The 20,210-nt window shown below is 41.6% G+C and overlaps 1 protein-coding gene across 1 annotated transcript in view; it reads right to left on the minus strand.

The window, feature by feature from the left end:
* The window catches only part of TGFBR2 (transforming growth factor beta receptor 2), a 58,719-nt gene that overhangs the window by 26,498 nt on the left and 12,011 nt on the right, over nucleotides 1-20,210 (minus strand). Inside the window, exons 2-3 of the mRNA XM_082014608.1 lie at nucleotides 4,878-5,049; nucleotides 3,027-3,217 (exon numbers count right to left, since the gene is read on the minus strand). Of these exons, the coding sequence (XP_081870734.1) occupies nucleotides 3,027-3,217; nucleotides 4,878-5,049 (363 nt within the window). The remainder of the gene's footprint in view (nucleotides 1-3,026; nucleotides 3,218-4,877; nucleotides 5,050-20,210) is intronic.

Raw genomic sequence — 20,210 nt, forward strand, 5'->3', positions numbered from 1 at the left:
TCTAGCTTTTGTCTAGTCTTAGGGTGTGCAAAACCACTGCAAAAATTCTTGCTCTGGCGTACAAGAAATGTAGAGAGAAAAAAAAGGCAATAACAATGTAGAGAATAGATCTGAATGACAGTCATTCCAAAGGCAAAATTATTACAGGCTATTATCTAGTTGTCTGGAGGAGCCGTGGACCAGCTGGCTGTGATGTTCTGCTCAAAGTTAAACACAGACAGGAAACCGCATGTCTGATACCGTAAAAATCATTTGTCTTCCTGCCATGGCTAACCAGGCAAGCAACCCAAAGGGGCTGTTTTCATTTAAAAGAAACACTAATCCACAACAATAAAAAAGGAGTGACAAAGCCTCAATTCTCCTCCCTCTCAACTAGAGTTAATGCTTGTGTTTGTGAATGAACTGGAAATATTACAAACTGAATTTTTATATTACTTTAATTTTTATCTGTAGTTATGCACTTACTACATGTGAATGCAGGGCACAGTTTTCAGGAGTCATCTAGAGTGTTACAGCACATGACCTAGAAGGAAAAGCTCCACTCCAAAGAGTGAAAGGAATTAGGGTAAAAAGACTGGGTTTTAATCTATACTAAGCTCCTTTTAGGCTGCTCTGGAAGTGTGAGGGGGGCTGCAGATTTGATGGGAATGAAGGCACTTGGTGTTGAATTTTTCGTAAACATACACACAGAAGACACACATTTGTCAGAGCGATTGTATTCAGCTGCATAGCTCCAGGAGAAACAGCTATAACGTGACTAATTTATAACAAATTAGCCAAAATCCACAAGGGTGTGGTTTGCTTTGTATAAAAAACTCTAGACAGCCAACACAGTAAGATCTTTTCACTGGGAACACGTTCTCTTCAATAAAATCAAGGCAATCTGTCAGAATTAGGTCCTGGGTTTATGACCTGTGCTCACATCAATACCAGTATTCACTCCAACTCCTTTAAAGCCCACCCAAGTAAGGGTTGGTCATACAACCATGGATCAGCAGTCAGGTTGTCTAGTTTCAAATCAAGCTTGGGGAGGGGATGAGGAAGAGGGAAGGACATGGCACAGGTGTCCCGGTTTCAGTTGAGGTAGAGTTAATTTTACTCGTAGAAGCTAGTAGGAGGCTGTTTTGGATTTGGGTTGAAAATAATGTTGATAATGTACTGATGTTTTCAGTTGTTGCTAAGTACAGTCAAGGACTGTCCAGTTTTTCATGCTGGCCTGTCAGCGAGAAGGCTGGGGGTGCACAAGAAGCTGGGAGGGAGCACAGCCAGGACAGCTGACCCAGACTGGCCAAAGGAATATTGCATACCATATGTCATGCTTAGCATATAAAGCTGGGGGAAGAAAAAGGAAGGCGGGATGTTTGGAGTAATGGCACCTGTCTTCCCAAGTAACCATTACACGTGATGGAGCCCTGCTTTCCTGAGGGTGGCTGAACACCTGCCTGCCGATGGGATGCGGTGAATGAATTCCTTGTTTTGCTTTGCTTGCGTGCGTGGCTTTCGCTTTGCCTGTTAAACTGTCTTTATCTCAACACACAAGTTTTCCCACTTTTACTCTTCTGATTCTCTCCCCCATACCACCAGGGGGGAGTGAGCAAGTGGCTGCGTGGTGCTTAGTTGCCAGCTGGGGTTGAATCATGACAGTCCATTTCAGTGCCCAGCGTGGGGCTCAGAGGGTTCAAGGTAATGACAGATTTGATCAGAAAGTGCCAGATTGAATTTATAGCTGTTTAACCATTAATTGTCAGGCTTCTGTGCTTGCCATGGGGCTTGCTTTTCTTACTGTATATTAGAGTCTAGTGCTCGTTAGTGGCTGCTTTTTGCTTTTGCTGCTTGCTATACTGCTGTACTGCTTATCATCTGACTCTTCTGTGCCTAGGAACATTCTGATAACAGCACTGGCGATGAGCCTGGGCTGGCAGATGGCCAGGGCATCGCTGGTGTTTCTGTGTTGCTTTACCGGACAGGCTGAAATTCCAGTGAGAACTCAAATTGAAGGGACTATGACCTGTGGATGAGTCCTGCAGGTACAGGACACCCCGAAGTGTCTGTGGCCATGGATAAGCCCATGCCAGAGTAGGTATATCTCGAAGCCTCTGTGGCCATGGTTATGTCTGTGCCACAGCAGGTATACCTCTGAAGGGGTTGTGGCACAAGGGTAAGTCCATGCTGGAGAAGGTACACCTTGAAGCATCTGTGGCTGTGAGTAAGTCCATGCTGCAGCAGATACACCTTGAAGCATCAGTGGCTGTGCATGAGGTCATGCTGGAGCACCTCAAAGCATGTGGCCATGGATAAGCCCATGACAGAGCACTTATGCCCCTGGAGGGACTGGAGCCATGGATAAGGCCATGTTGGAACAGGTTTACTTCTGAAGGGACTGTGGCTGTGGGTAAGGCCGTGCTGGAGCATGTATATCTTTGAGGGCATTGTGGCCCATGGAGGAGGCCATTTTGGAACAGGTGCACCTCGAAGCGACTGTGGCTGTGGGTAAGTCTATGCTGCAGCAGATATACCCCTGAAGACACTGTGGTTCATAGAAAGGACTGCAGTCTGTGGATAAGTCCAAGCTGGAGCAGGGGCAAGGGGAGGAGTTCATTGCAATGTTAAATCCTATAACCTGGCCCAAAGGGACCAGGCGGGGAGACTGTAATGGAAATACCTTTAAATTGTTGTAACACATAATTTGAGTTGCATGTTATAGGAATTAGTATAGCAGGAACCACCTGAACAAAAGGAGGACAAGCCTTACAAGAAGCAGTGCAAATGCAGCAGTGACCTGACTTGAGCTGGTTTTGGTGCCCAGTAACTCCACGCAACACACCCCTGCTCCTGTCCCAAGTGACCACCATAAGAGACGGAGCCCAAAGTCATGGACTAAATGAACTAATTTCATGGACATCTGTGGACATTTTACAGACATTTTACAGGGGTGGCCCATAGACTAAGGGAATAATGTGTGTGCATTATATCAAAGGATGGGAAGGGGGGTAGTCTAGGAATGCAGGGTAAATTATTAAACCTACCTGATAGAAAAATCAGCATATCATTGCATTCTTCACCTGTACAGGAACACATGAACATCAATCCTCCATCTTCCTTCTTTTCCCTCATCAAACACAGCTCTGAGCTGGAGTCATCCAACATGTGACCATACAGTGTTTTCTGGGGATCATGGCATATTGTTTCTAATGTCACATTTTCATCATTCTGTCTCCTAAAAATGAAAAGGAGAAAATTGAAATCAAAGAGGGAATATTTTACAAAATGAACAGACAGGACTGCGCCTGCCCGAAATTTGCCCTTTTGAGAACTCAAATGGGATTTAAAGAGTATCATATGTTCTTCTCTGGCTTTCCTGAATAGGGTAGATTTGGCTGTGTCTGGGGTCCTCATCCTGGGGCATTTGTACAATGGCACAGCTATTCCTGTATCATATTACCACTAAGCTCCAATGAGTGCCTTTGGAAATCTCACCCAGAATTATTCAAGCTAATGATCAATGAACTGCTGTGAACTTCAGAACATACTTTTGGTTTTTGTGGTCACTGTGCAGACAGTAAAAATCTGTGGGAAATTACGATAAAAACTGAATTATTTCCTCAAAATCTGAGGAATTTCTAGTGAGTTGGCCTTTTTGTTTTGCTTTTGAAGCCAACAATCAGCACAATTCTGCATTGAAGGAGTTGTCCTTATAATTAAAAAAAAAGAAAACCAATACCAACCACAGAACTGGTGCAAGCTAGAGTTGCCTAGCTGTTAGGGAAATATTTACAGCTGATAATTTGGACCATATTCCTGTGTTTTGTCCTGGTCCGCAGATGTAATTTCATTGACACAAGACTCAGAGGCAAAGAATACTTTAAATACAGTTCCGAACTCATTTGCCTTTTGGATAAATTGGCACGAAAAAGACAGAACGTATCTTTAATTGTGCTACAGCCACTTTGTATGGCAATAATAGACACTGACCACTTACTAAAGGAGCACAGGACAAATATGAAACAGCACACCGGACTGATCCTGCATTTCAAGTGTCTACTTCCAATTATGCTGAACATCTCTTCGTGTCAATGGACACAACTAATCCCTCAATAAATTAACTAATTATGTCTTCCTGTAAGTGGTTCTAATTATGTTCCTAAATCAGCAGCAATGTTGCAAATCCTCAGTTCTGTTCCTTTTGTCCACTTATGAACTCATTAAGAGTGTTTCTGGTTTTTTTGGTAGGATTGGCTTACCATTTATTGAAGGGCAAACCCCAAATTTTTAGACTGGAATGCAAGTTTAGAGTCAAAAAATCCAAAAAAAGTGCTACAACTCATTTTCATATACTCTTGATGTCTTTGAACCCAGACATACGCTAATAAAAAGCACCACACTTACATTAGAGCCACTACATACACAGTAGATTTTTTTTTACCATTAAGAGAAATTATCTCTACCTGTACATGGTAAGTAAGCCTCCTGTGATAGATCTACATAATCTAGTTCACTTTGAAACTTGAGAGAGAATTGTCTGTCTTCAGCAAATGCCACCACAATCCTCTCTGAGTCTCAGATCTGTTTCTACCCCGAGTGCTGTGGGTGGATACAGCTTAATGGTCTGAGCAAAAACATGCCTCTCTTCCAATAACAGCATAAGCTGGAACAGAACTGCTTTAGAAGAAAAAAATCCCCAGAACATTTCATATCGGAATTGTTGTTAACCTCAAGCAACTCTCAGTATGCTGAGCACAGATGCGAGTTGGAAGTTAGAGTGCAAAGCCTAGTGAGGTAGCAGGGACATTCTGAATATCAGAGCAATTGAGGAAAGCACTAAGTAATGATGAATGAGGGTGTGCTCCCCTCCCCACCTGTATGAAGAAATAACTTACCATATAGCAACACAGACTTCACTATTCTTCTCACAGATAGCAGTGATGTTGCAGTTGCTCTTGCACTGATGTTGGTTTGAGCAGGTTGTTACTTTAATGTCACAAAATTTGCATAGGTTCGGCATTTGCAATCCATTTTCCTTATTTCTGTCTACAGGTGACATAATTTCAGCTTAAGGAAAAAAAGAGTAGGAAACTTAATAATGGTGGATAATCAGATTGTGTTATTGCTCGTTATGAAGATAAGGTTTTCATCAGCAGCAAATATTCCCTCCCACCTTAAATTAGAAAATCTTTGATCTTTCACAGCTACCAATTTTCTTTACAACAGGGCAAGCACCACAATGTCAAGACCAGGTTAATCAAAGTGAATTCGAAAAGTGAAATCAACTTCTGTTGACTTCAGAGGGAGCAAAAGTTGCTTTTTAATTTGCAGAGTCAGACTTATTCCAAGTCCAGTTTGCACTAAAGTAACTACTTTGCAGTCACCGATTTGCATTATTCACAGGCAGCATATCTGTCCCCCAGGTACAATATATTGCATCATGGTCTGTGTACCAAAGTAACTGTGGATACCATAGTGGGAGTACACGTTAGGTGGGTGACATCATTATGACATGGATCATGATGAATTTTGTCAGTTTGTCTTTACTAACCTGAGGCATAACCTAGGTGTCATCTAATCTAATCTGATTACTGTTCACATAGGAAAACACAGAGCTGGAACTGACTCAACTTCAGCCAGAGGCTGTGGGTGAAACTCAAGCTGGAAATGCAACAGGGTGTCTGTGCAGCTCATGTGATCTGCTGCTGGAGTCTTCCTGGGATAACGCAAGAGGACTTGAACTCAAACTAACTTGCAATGACAGTTTGTCTTGTAGAAGTCTAGTTTGACCCAACAGCTACATTTCTGCACCCAGGCATTGAAGAATAACTTGCTTACTCGTTCTGAGTCTTAGTACTCACCATCTGCTTCAGTGTGGTAGCAGTAAGGGAAGAGATATTTTTTGTACCAGTGTATGAATTTCAGGAAACATATTTTTAGTTCAAAAACTACTTTGAAAAGCCAGAACAGAAAATGCCTACATAAACTTTTTTATAAAGCTAAAATGAATATGCAACTATCTGAAGTGGAGCAGACTGTCTACGACAGTTTCAGTCTGACTCACTTTGTAATATATTTGGAAAAGTAGGTTGAACCACTTGAAGGAGATACTGGGCTTCATGTAGCAGAGCCTTTCTCTTGTAGCCACCTGCATGTTAAAAATCTGTTCATATTGCTCTCTGTAGCCAAATGTTGCTAGTCAACCAATAATAGGCAACTAGGGATTTGTAATTTCCCCCACTCTCCTCCATTAGCTAAGAAATCAATTTTTTCCTTCTAGAACTTTACTATTTACTACCACTAGAATGTTTTATTACAGGAATTAAATATACAAGCTTTTTCCAGAAGGAAATAAAAAGGCCTCTTGCTAACATTTTCAATGGATTTCTGAGCCATTGTGAGGGACCGAGAGGAAAGACTTCTCTGGTACTGACCTAAGGTCTTTGATCTCACTGCCATTGTAATCAGTGGCAAAACTCCCAATGATTTTAATGGTAGAGAAGAAGATCCTACATAGAGGGGAGGGTTACGATGAGCTCACTGGGAGCACTTACTTGGGTGCAGGATGCTGGCGGTATGTTACGGGCTGGCTGAATTCTAAGCCTGAGGTAAACATTTCTTGTTCTTAATTATTTGTGTTGCAACAACTCCCAGAAGCCATGCAGAAGAACAAAGCCTCACTGAAGTAGGTGTGGTAGGAACTCAAAAGGTCTTAAATCTCATATTCTATAAAATATGTGTTAATATAATCATCATTATGGCAAATTGCTCCTCTCTTCTGGATGGTACCTCTTATGTACCGCATGTTGAAGAGAAATTAATAGCTGTATTCATTTATCTAGGCTCCAGTAATGATCAAAACAACCTGATAATGAGGGACTGTCCCTCTACCCAGTAAGAGACAATCTATGGTCCTAAAAGCCTGGATGAACAATACAAATATCAAGGGAGAGATGAAGTGACTCACCCAAGTTCACACAGGAAACCTGTGGCAGGGTGCCAAGCGGCTCACAACTGAGCACAGGGGAAAGATATCTGCTGCTCAAACTGCAAAGTCTTTCGCTGCATCTGCACTGCTTTCAGCTCTGAGCTCACATGGTTCCATGATTCACTGGGCAGCTGTGTCGCGATGGATGCCTCTGCCACAGACACGACTCAGTCCTCCAGTGCCTGCAGCACTGGAGCCAAAAGCCACAGGAAGGCAGGTCCTTAGGTAAACTGGTTCAAGCGCATTATGTTTGTTGAGAGGCAGGGCTCATTCCTGTGCCACCCCTGGTCATGCCAGGTTCTGCCAAGACTCACCCACTGGAACAAACATATGAAAATATGTTTGGACCTCTTCCAAGGAGGGATCTTCAAACCAAGCAACTTGATCAAAAAAAAAAAACCCCAACCAACTATCTGGAATGCAGCAATCCACTGCAAGGTCACAAACCTTAAGTTTCTATGTTACAGTGGTAGGTCTTAGTTCAATTACTAGCAAAAGGCTGGGTAGTTAGACCCAGCTAATTTCTGAACAGGTTAAATTAATGGCATAAGATAATGGAGTTTTAGGACTTCCAGAACTGACTACACTTGAATTTTCTTCCAAAAATTCTTGTAATAGAGGCTGACGGTGCAGTGCCTCTCCATTCTTATGGCAGTTAAAGGTACTGGATAAACTGCCCAGGTGGACAAACATTCTTCCATGCTTCAGCATCTGATTTAAAGTGAGACTGCAGTTTACTTCCCCTAATACTGTCACATTGCTCTAGCAGGTGTTGATGTCTTGCCCATTAATACAGCTCAGCTTTACACACTCTGATAACCCACGAGTTCCAAACTGGGTTAAAACCAAGTTTGACTTTCCCCTATCAGACTGATGCTGAAATCAACCTCTGCAAAGGGCCTGAGATTAAACCTGGAGTCAGATGTGAACCTCAACATCACTCTCTTCTGATCACAGCCTGCTATTAGATCCTGAGGACTTAGAAATCCAGGAAAGATTGGTCTCCTTTCAAGTCACAGGAACTGAGACATGTCTCTAATCAACAAAATCCTGCCTCGAGAATGACAAGTTAGTAGGGTTCTTCCCTAAGGAAGTGTATTCACTCATTCTCTGAGGGGCGCACAAGCAGTGAGTGGTTCACGACCAGCAAGACTGCTCCTCTTCTAAAAATGCTTGACTATCCTGTTTCACACTTCATACCACATGAGCCAACTGCTCAGGGTTTTCTCTCATTCAGACAACCAAAGTCACTTCAACACTGTGGACAGAAACCACCTTTCATTTTGCATGGAAAAAAAAGTGGATATAATGGGAAAGTTAATGGAGAAAACAAAGATTTGCAAATCTGACGGAAGTCATCCTAAAATGTGTGCTTGTCTCCTAAAACGTGAGTTTTGCCATCTACTCTCTAATGTTAGTTTTCTTATTTTGACTTCTACAGGAAGCCTAATTCTAGCTTTCCTTGCCTCCTTGTCCACAGAGAGGGTTCCAAATAAAAGACTGCGGTTTCTTGGCTATGAAGCTTTCAACCAACCAGTTCAGCATAGATCAGTCACCGTGGTTAAAAGGCATGGAACATGCAAGCAAACATGTGGGTTGGATATTATGGAAGAGACATCAGAGCAGCCACATAGAAAATATCAACTCCATGGATTCTGGTGGAACCAGGCTTGCAGGACATTTTTACTCTATGGTTCACATCTTTTTTATGATTTCTCAGGATTTTATAAGCAGTATGCCTCACCCAAAGTCTATTGACTGTCTTGAAGTTGTTTGTTTTGTGTCTGTTGTTTGTAGATGTGTAACTTTCATTGAGGCCTCAGGCTATAGTTTACATTCCTCTTATCTTTTAGTATCATTACAGAACTCTCAAAAGTCAACAAAATTATATAAAGCCCAAATCAACATGCTGTCTTTTTGGGAATATCTACAGTGGAAAACTTTATTTATGTCTTAGGATGCATTTCAGAAACAGCAGCCAATTTCTCTTACTCCTATCTTGTAAAATAGTTATTGCATTTCTTTTCTGTCATCCAGTGCCTCTGGCACATGTACACATATAAAATAGCACTGCTGAGCAGATAGATCCCATCCCTTTAAAAAAAAAATTGCTGAGGGAGATGTTGGGACGGGAACTCAACTATTCAGCTGCTGTGAAATAATTCCACTTGATGGGAAAGGCTTGAATTTAAGACTTCACTACATCATGCAAATCTGCAAGGAGGAGGATGCCTTTATCAGAAAGCCTTGGAGGAGACTGTCCTTGTTCTCCAAAGAACACAGCTCCACAACATCATGTCTCAGTGGCCAGAAAGCATAGTAGCAGTTATGAAGAATGTCCAAACTGTACTACCTTCTCATCAACAGGAAGATACCAGGTTTTGCAGGAACAGTACTACACATGGCACTAAACACAGCACTTTTTTCTGTTTTACCTACCACCTCCAGTACACAATCTATAACCTCAGCAGTTATCAACTTTGATAGTCATGGGGACACTGCCAGCGTCATGGAAGTGGAGATGTGATGATGCAAAGCACATTCTTTGCCTTACAGATATTGATGAATCAACTGCAGGAGGGAAGGAGTCAAGGAAAATGAGCGATCTCAGCTTTGCTTTTATGACCTGGATATATCCTGATGGTTATTCTTAGTTACACTGATTATATTCAGTGCAGTAGCACAAGAAAGAAAAGATAGAACCATAACCAACCCCAAAGATTCAAAAATCATGAGTTACAAAATCACAAGACTAGCCAGAGAGATCACGGAAAAAAAGGAAGGAAAAAAAAATATCCCAAAACCCAACCAAAAAACAGCTGCTGTGTTCTCCTTTATTTGCCATTGCTGCCTGGACTCTTAAGAGTGCATTGGAGTCATGTTTTGAAACTTTGGCCATAAGCAGGAGGGTTGGAATTACTGTCTAACTTACAAAATTAGAAGATAAAAAGAAAATAAATCACTGGAATCCAGAAGCTTAATCTTCAAGAAAAATGTCAGCTATCATATGACTCATCATAAAATCACAGGAGTTGGCAACACTGCAGATCACCTAGTTAACTCCCATGGCAACACCTTCAGAGGTAACCCTACGAAATACGTATTTTCAATCTTTCAGTTACTGCTGCCAGTTCTAAGCCTAATGCCATCATGAGTTGAAATGGCGTGTCACTGCAACACATACTCCCATACTCACTATGTGAGTATGAACTCATGCAGTTCATACTGTCTTGGACCCTGCTTTGGACTGCAATTCTTCACCTCAACTATGATTTACCCCAGTAGGATTACCATGGGCACAGGACTTTTGTCACTATTTCTATCATATTAATAGATAACAACGATTATTAAGAGTGCTGAGACAGCCTCTGTAAAGCCAAATATGAGATATCTTTTACATACAATTAACGTATGTTAAGAAAACAGGTTCCATATCACCAGATATTTTAACTGTCCCTGTGGCAGGACTCCAGAAAGCCACATTTCTACAGATTCTTTTGCAGAATCTCTCTGCTTCGACCTGTGTCATGTATACTCACAGATCACTGAAGTCACCCTGGTCTGCCCCTAGCAACTTGCCCATTTTCTTCCCTCAGAAGGTATTTCACCTCTTAGGTTTCCTTTTGATCTTCAGCCTTCCGGCCTAGCGCAACAGCTGTCTTAGTCGGTGCTTAAAGACATGCCTTTAAGTGTACCGACTGCACTTTTGTTTGCAAAGTGGTTGGGACCTTTGTGTTTCCTTCCTGCCTGACCAAACTGCATCAGGGCTCTGCAAAGAATAAAAACCAAAATAACTTCCTTTTTATGAACACACTTCTTTGTGAATTACTTGGAGGAGATGCATGTCATGGCTTCTCCCTATCACGTAATGGCTCTTGCCCATCGTACGAAAAAAATGCAAGCCACACCTATCAGATGGCAACACCACAACTGTTAATGCGACAAGACGTACACGCAGCCCTGCAACCCATCCTAACCCATCCTATCACAAAGCAGCTCCTGTGAGATGGGGGAAAGAACGGTTCAGCAGGGCCCACAGGCCTTCAAACAGTTTATGTGGGCTACGACCTGCTTTTCAGACAAACCCAAGGAGTCTGCTAGGAAAGAAGAGGGCAGACTAGGTAAGCCGTTCCGACAAGCCAGACCTAGCCAAGTAGTTCTGCCACCCCCAGATGAAGGAAGGCCAAAGCAGAAGAACTGGTTCACAGCGAGAAGGCCACTGATGGACTGCACTGAAATCTGGGAAACCGCCATTTCCCACCCACCGGCAGGCAAGGAGCTGAGGAAGGTACGTGCAGAGGGAGAAGACAAAAGGAAAAGGAGCAGAAGTTAGAAAACTTCATATAACTCTTCTCTGCAGTGGAAGTGTCTGGCTTTTAACAGCAAGTGGAACTGGCAAAACTTTGCTTTAGGGATTGCTGCAGGCGCTGACACAGAAACAGAATCAAATCTGGCAGGAGCTGCGGGGAGGGACACAACCAGAGAAAATAAGGGAGGGAACAGCATACTAAGCTGGAGATCCTGAAGATAAAAATAATTCTTGTATTTAAAGCATTAAAATAACACTATTTTTAACCACTACTTCCAAAATGAGCTAGCAGTGGCAGTTTTAATCATGGGCTGGGCTCTTCTCACTGGTACAGGGCATGGCAGTGAACTGCCTTGATCAAACACGCCCAAGAACGGAGCTTGCTGCCGTGACTCCTGACTGACATTAGTGCAGGTGTGAGGAGACTCCAGCTCAGCACTTACAGTAGAAGTGTGAACACATTCTGAAAACGGGGAATAAAAATAACAGTATTGTGGTGCTTCAAATAATGAGATGGATTTTTACCTGCAGACTTTTAACTTGCTGCTCCCTTCCACATTTTCTGTCCACTGTTTAGCACTCCATGGTAGGCAGAACAAAAGAATACTGTCTCTAGGCAAAAAGGCTGAAAAAAAATCTAAATGATGGCTTCCCATAGGGCACTCAAAGGGATGTTTCATCTTCTCCTGACTTTAACCCGCAGCCTCCCTAACACAGTCAGTAAACAGCACACAGCACTGAAGAACCGTATGTGATCTAACACGAAGATCAATTTATTCAACTATGGCTACAGGGTCTAGGTTTTTGCTGCATAATGCATTAACTCTGGAATTTACTGGAAGCAGTCTTTGGTGGTTAACTCCTTCTGTGACTTCAGATATATAGTGAGTATCAAGTACAGCAATATTCATCTGGTTCACGAGATGAGGAAAAATGGCTTTCCTGCTTTGTTGCAATAAGCATGACTCATGGTTCAGGATTGAAATTTGCATAGCTAATTCTGACCTGTCCATTAAAAAGCATATCCTGCAACTTCACCTCCTTTTGTATTCTTGCCTGCTCAGTGAAAGCTGCCATTACTTTACTTGAAACAGAGCTGAAAGAGTATAAACACTTCGGCTTTGTACAAATATTATTTTTCCAACTTAAATGCTCTGAAAATAGACAGCAGTCATTTAAGCTTTATACAGTTATTTCTGTGATATAGAAAGAAGCAAACATTTTTTCATGACAAAAGAGTGTCTGTGGCAGAACCCCCAACATTTAAAACATACACAATTAGGAACAATTCTGACTCACAAAAACACAAATGTGCCTCCACTCTCAGCTACAGAGAGCCTCACCAGAACAAAACCATGCAATCGAATCTTCTAAGTTGGTTGAACGGAGTTTCTGAACCCTTTGCACCTTTCCCATCAGCTAGTTAAGGAAGCCTGTTTATAGAAACATGCTCCTCTCCACTCTTGCCCCTCAACAGTCACACCACCACCACCAACCTACTTCAAAATGTGATAGGGCTTTTCATCATTCATAATGGTGTTGGGAAAGGTGAATCATTTGTCTTGAAACAGGCACGTATTCCTTCCAAAAGCTTAGTTTATATTCCATTTATCTCTCTTGCTACAAGACAAATGAGGAATGTTCACTTTTAAGAGTCATTCAACTCGATTTTCAAGGGCATATTTATTAAACTTCCAGTTTCCAACAGTTAAATTCAGGAGTCCACCCAGTACAGGTGAAACAGTACTTTAGGACATTTTCTAATAATGTTATGGCCAAGCCATTTCTATTAACTGTGAAGTATTCCATAGAGACACATCCTGGTACTTCAGTTTATCTTGCAAGGCTACCGAATGTGCTCATACAAACTGTAAAATCCATGGGATCATCAAAAACGGAATCATATTCTTAAGGTATCAGCGCTGCTTACCTAAAGGAATCCCTTTATTACTTACTAGCAGTCCTAAATGTCTGTCTTGTGATATCTGCTTAACACAAAGACAAATCTTGTCTGCTTTTTAGGAGCATCCTCACTGGACAGGCTACAGGTGGGAACAAGGCAGGGGAGTTTTGAAGTTTATGTCGCAGGGCAAGTGACTGCATCTTCTGCTAAACTTCTTGGCAGCAGAATGCATTAGGATCTACAGTAGGGGCAAGGTGTTATGAGCTTACTGCTATATTCTATTGCCAAATCCTGTTGTCCTTCCCATGGGGAATTGCAGTTGTGGTACCTGTGATGGACAGAGTAGGTGTGCTCATGGGTATAGTTCCTACTTCTCCCTTACACAGACAACTGTCATGCCAGCTCATCACTGCGACACCAGAGTGGGCAGCCACATGGCATGCTGTGCAGATGGAGTCCTGCCCTCAACTCCCACAGACCACTGCATGACCAAAGCCACACCAAAATTAAAAATAGTAACATGTTTGCTTGGCCAAACACTCACAGATGACACTTTACTCATATTTAGTATATGGCCTTGTCATGCTTAACTTTCCAAATAGCTTCAAGTAACCAAGTGCTGGCCCGGCATACACACCCCACCACATGAGTTTAACTGATTAAATTAAAAGGGTGGAGGTTTTACATCTTTGCATGTGGATCTTCAAGTCCTTTTAAAGCTGATTTACCTCAGTGTAGGTTATACGAGGAACAAGTCTAGCAAGCGTCAGAATTGAGAATTACTGCACACAAAGTTGCTGTGGTTTACTCAATTACTTCTAAATCAACTGTAAGTTTGAGAGGTGTGAATTCTGTATATGGAAGAAGCTTTCATAATGTTACTTGACTATCTGCAGCATTTTCAACAGGAACAAGGAAGGTTAGATAGACAGCAGAAAATCACCTCTTCCAAATGCAAAATGGTAATGATTTAAAGACTGATCTCTACACTGGCAGCAGGCAGCAACTCAGGTGGCAAAAAGCCAAATCCTTCTCCTGAAACTACAGTTAACTCTTGCTAAAGTTAAGTCTTGCTACAGTTAAACTCTTGCTAAATGTATGTCCACTGGACTGTTCAAAAGAGCAGACAAAGATAACTAAAATGTGGAGGAAACTGTATAAATAATACCTAAAAGCAGCTGCTGTACCTCATGAAGAGTTAATACAGACAAGCAGATGTTTATTAACACTGTTTGTTCACTCAGGAGACCGGCAGGCACTTGCAAACCCTCTCCGGTCTCAGAGAAGAACCTCCAGGAAAGGTCAAGAAATATGTTAGGTTGGGGGGGGAGATTTTTGCTTGCTTTTTACCGTAGAGAAAATGAAGCACAGACATTAAAACTGTGACAAATCACAGAAAACAGGAAAATCAAAGTTACGTCTGACTCCCCCAGGTTCCCTTTGATACAGCTAGGTGGCTTGATAATAAAATACTCCTCTATTTGCCATTTCATGCTTTTATTTTTCATTTCATTTGCTTTAGTAATGTCACCTTAAAACTACTGACATACTTTCTGGACAGGTTTTGGAAGGCATAAGACCATATCCTTCTTCCCTTTTGAGAAGCTCCTGCCACATGCAGCTTTCCAGAGCCCTCAGCAGATCCCTCCTTTGGGGATGCGACTGCAGAGCTTCCTTTGCACTCACACATCTTTTCTGACATCTTATTTTTAGTGTTGTTCCATTTTATGCAAGGAAATGCATAGTTTGAGAACAACAATTGCCTGCCTCATGGAGAAGTTCTCAGACCATTTTAAGAAAAATTACTAATTTGTTTCTTAAGCATTGTGAATGCAACAGATCTTCCCTTTTCCTTTTCTCACTAGTGAGGCCGTACAGAAAATATCTACACAAACAGTTTGAGTTTGCAAAAAACAGCAGTCTTGCTCCTCTGCTCTGTTTTTTTGTTCACATCCCTCATTGCACTTTCTTCTCCCTCCCAGAGGAATCAGACCGCACCTTACCACACCTCCCTCCCCCTCCAAAAGGCCAGTCTGACCCAGAACTGTTCTCCAGTCTAGACAACTATTTGACAACACAAACACAACGAAGAATGTGGTATGAGGAGTGGGAACCCACAGCTAGGGTAATGCAAGACTGCATATTTCAACAGCAGCAGCACTGTTGAGGGCACAGAAAAGTCTCTGTGGACCTATGACTGCAGTTACTTCTGGACAAGCTCACAGGAGAGAGAAGACAGGCTTTCTTGTGGTGGGAGATAGCAACAGCAGTGGGAATTTTGACTCTCTATTTCTAGGAAAGATCTTCAGGATTTTAAGACTCCCGGTTTGGAGGATCTCAAGTTCAGAATGGTTGTCACAGGGCAACATGGGTTCAATTTCCCCAGCTGGCAGATCCTTGCAGTTTTGCTGACACCCAGGCTGATCGGCCCAGAGCGTCCAAGCCCCAAGGGCAGGGCTGCACCCAAGGACCCTGCATCCCAGGCTGTGGTCAGGCTGCCCACTGCGCCAGGGACATGGGGGACCTGCTGTCTGCTGCTGTGTCCAACTTGAGCACTGTCTGCTTGCAGATGCCACCTGACCTGAGGCAGGAGATGTCAGGGCCCTTCCAGGAGAGGAAACAAAGGCTCTGCAGCTACTCTTTTCTGCCAGGCATTGTCGCTGCAAGGGCAGATGGGACTTGCCTAGGACTCATCCGCATGGGTTATGACATGTCGGGGAGCACTTCAAGGATTGATGTTTCTCCCCAGAAATATTTGCAGAGGCACCTCAGGACGAGCCCTGAAGCTGTTTAAATCCACTATGAAAGTAGATGAGAAGTTATTTTGACTTTGAAGTGTAGAAAAAGTTCTTTTGGTGTCTCAAGGGAGTTAACATTTATGGGAGCCATCTGAGAAGACAGGTATTGCTCTCTGTGACTGTTTCCTCAGCAGTACACAGACCTAGCAGCTGTCTCCTCTTCACAGGATACTGAAGGAGTCAGAGCAATCTTGTTTTTAGAATACACTTTTTTCATGACTATATAAAAAGGACAGATAGTACTGTGAAGCACAGATATCCTCTGTCTGAAGCGAAACATCTGATTTTGCTGCAGATCTGTAATGTGAACGCAAAAATAAGATTCAGCCAGACACCCCAATTCTGCTTTGTTTCAGGGGAAAAGTCTGATGAACATGTACCTGAAATTACCACTAGTCTATAAACCCAGACAGAAGTATTGCCTGAGTTTCACCTTTTATTCTGAAACTTTTGCTGAACTGTAATTCCCATGTCTGATTTCAGAGGGCCTGATTCTGACTACATTTCCTTTTCTGTAAACTGGAAGTAAGAAAACTTTAGTCAAAGCCAAACCTAAATATGGTTTTGGGATTTAAAAAAAAAAAAAAAAATCAAAAGCAGTCTCAAAATGTAACAGTAATTGGAATGGGCTGCATCTGTTCAAATATCGGTTTAAGTGTCTCATTCACGAATAGGAAATACTTCATAATTATGAAGCACAAGGGGCACAAATAGCGTAAGTAAGACATAAAGATTTTAGGTACAATGGCATGATTTGGAGTACATAAATTGCAGTCCTGCTGTTCAGTGTTTTATTTTTACTTAGGTGGAGGAATTCAAACTAGAGTTCCTCAATCTTTTTCTGTGCACAACTCCATATTGTGCCTCTGTACTGGCCCTCCACCAGTGCACCTTTTCTGTCAACTGCTGGAGCATGTTCAAGTCATGACTTAGGGGGTGCTTTGTGCCTCTGACCAGGTCCCGCACATTCTTTAAGCATGATCTCAGCAACCTATACAGCCAGGATTGGAAGTGATGGAGCAAACTGTCTTCAGCCACAGCTCCTAAGTCCAACTTAAGCAAGGATGTGATCTGCACGAGGCCATTCTCTACCTCGTACAATAGAAAAAGAGATGTGCGTACGACGGTTGCTACCGAACCAGAACAGACTTTCTCTGGTATTTTATAACACACCAGTAAGTATGGGGAGTAGCTGCGCGCACACAAAGGCTCACAGCTGCCCATTCAAAATAAGCATTTAAATAGATTAACCAGACAACTGTGCTTTCAAACTGGCAATCGTTGCACAGTTACATGATTCAGAGGGATTTATAAATATTTGTTTTTCCAGATAGAAGGAAGGTATTAGTGAGGTTTTTTTTTTTACAGTGAATTCACTGCCACTATGGCTCCCTCCCAGCCATAAACAAACAAACAAGGAAGCAAAACAAAAACAAGGATGCATTTAGGGTGCAAAATTTGTAGTCACAGTTTAAGACTTGGGGATTTTGATTTAAGCATAATGTAAAAAGACAACTTACTAATGTAAAGAGCATAAAAGACCTCATTTTGCTTAGCTTTTTGAAGACCTCTGAACTTGATTAATATTTGAGAGATGTGAAATTTAAGTTAAGGCACATCCCCTGACCAAAGGATGCTCTTAGTATGGTACAAGTTTACAATATCATCTATAGATTCTGGTAAAACAGAATCCTATGCAATTTCTTTCTCTAGAGCTAAATATAACCCATCCTTCCCAGTCTATTTGAAAAACTGTTTCCAAATAAGAAGTCTCATTTAACAGTTCCACATCCTTTACACACAGAGGCTTCTCTGTCAGTCACTGATGTGCAAACATGTTTATGCGGAAGCTCTGCTCAGAGCTCCTTTTTACTGTAAGGAGACATTTTCCTCCAGGAGAATACTGTTTATGAACCATTCTGTCCCCACACAGCAAGTTTTGAATGACAGATTCAGAAAAACAGCATGAAAAAGAAATTACTCTCTTTCATAATCCACCAGCTCAGCTAAAACAGTACATCAGAGGAATTTTAGACTCAAATGTAATCCCTTGGGAGTAGAATCACTTTGAATGGATTTGGAGAAAAATATACATCCTTCTCAAATTCAGTAGCTTGGATGGTTTTATTTGTCTCTGTCAAGTTACATGCAAAGAAGCAGAATAACAGAATTTAATACCCGGGGGATATGTTTTCTTGATAGATGCATCTAACTTCCACAACCATTAATGGGAATTATACATCAAGTATTGAGAAAAGGGCGCATGCATGAAAATACACACTTCTAATGATATTCAAACTTAGGGAAACTTCCTTTTGCTGACTTCTGTTGCAGAAATCCTACTGGTATGGCATGCTGTTACAGAATGACCAGATTTCTTGGTATAGAAATATCTCTACCAAAAAAGGAACATCTCCTTTATCTGCCAAGGGTAAATTTGCTAACATATCCCTCAGGTATTATCTGTTCCTTTTAATGTGTTTGCAGATGACTCCCTCCAGTTACCTTTAAGACTGCGAATCAGCAGCTGGCCATACCAATACCAGTAAGGGAAAAGTAATCAGCTCCTCCACTTCTGTTTGAGGCTGAAATTTTACTGGGCTTAAAGGAAAATAAAAGCCATGGGTGAAACCTGCCCATTCTGAAATAAATAGGTTTTTCACCCATAAATACATACCTTGAAAGTTCACTGAAAGGTCCTTATCTTTGCTATTATTTCTAAACCACATGTGTGAAGACTTCATTCACTGTACTATAAAATTGAGTATTTTAAGGATAGTCACTTCTGCACGTGTGCATCGTCCAGCAGGTAAGCCCCCACATTAAAAAAATGAGCCCTGGACACTAAAAAAATCTGCATGTAGGAATACAACAGTTCTCACTCCATACAAAAACATTAACTCACTGCTTGCGGCAGCCAGCCCCCAGCAGGGTTGGCAGTACAGAGTAAGGTGAGGACATTCCTACATTAGATGCCACTCAGTTGGAAGCAACTTGCCAGTATAAAATGTTTAGTCTACCTGGCTGAAGATGTGTGAGGGACTGCAGATGCTTCCACTCTGTTTATGATGAGGCAGAATAAAATTGTAAATAAACTCAGAATGGGAAATGTACACATGGAGTTGGATTTCTATGGTTTTCCCCTCCCAATTGCTCTTGATATGGCCATTGTCGCCATAAACCCTCTATTTCAGGTTCTCAAGCTATATCTTAAGTCATTCTCAAGACCATAATCCTTCAGCAGCACTCCAGGACAGCATATACACTGTCAAGCTAGTTTAGAAAAAATATTGCAAAAAAGAAACTAATTTAAGTGTCCATAAAACAATTACTTCTATTGAAGGAATTGTTTCAGGGAGAAACAATTCTCTTCTCAAAGCTGGGAAGAGATAAGACAGAAACACAAGACCAAACATATCACGCAGCAGCTCAGAAGCAAACCTTCCATTGACTCTTACTTTTAATCTGAATATCTCAAATTTAATCCAATTACTTAAATATTTTTTTCTAACAACTGAGAACTATGAAAAACAAAATATGATGACACTTTATAAACTTTTAAATGGTGCAGTCCATTTCTGGCAACAGCACAGCATTCCTCATCCTGCTACCACAGGACAGAAGATGTTTACTGTCACATGTATTAGTTATATTTAATAGGATAAGATCTTCACCAGATGCTAATCTGTGATTTCTGAGTGCTGCTATGTCAAATTATACTATCTGATGTTTAACAGTTTAAAGTCACTGAATATTTCTGGATATTGGTCAGAGCACATCATCATCCTTCATCTGGAGGGCACTTACTCAACTGTAGAAATCAGTAATAGCATACAGGATGTCTAACAGCTTCTATGAAATGCCTTGATCATTTTAATCAAATGCCAAGTGGATTAATAATTATGTAGTGAAAATACTATTTCAACAACTGTCATTGAGGAGGCTGTGCGTAACATGGCCGTAGTAGTTGAACCACTCAGCATCCGTTTAAACATCAGGAGCCAGTTGCATGCTTTGTTATGCTTTCTGGCATAACTGTTCAGTGACATGGGCAGCTCATTCTCTAAAGCTGTCACTTTGGAATTTTTCACAAATACTGCACTCATGTAGAGCACAGTATGTTTTAAAAAGTGTTCTCAGAAAACATAACAATTCCAAGCTTTCCAAAGACAATAATAGCTTAGGTTATAGAAGTGGAAAGTGCTCTGTAGGAATGGGGACATTTTTTTA

This window comes from Phaethon aethereus (assembly GCF_964289735.1).
Source record: "Phaethon aethereus genome assembly, chromosome: 2".
Taxonomy (NCBI): domain Eukaryota; kingdom Metazoa; phylum Chordata; class Aves; order Phaethontiformes; family Phaethontidae; genus Phaethon; species Phaethon aethereus.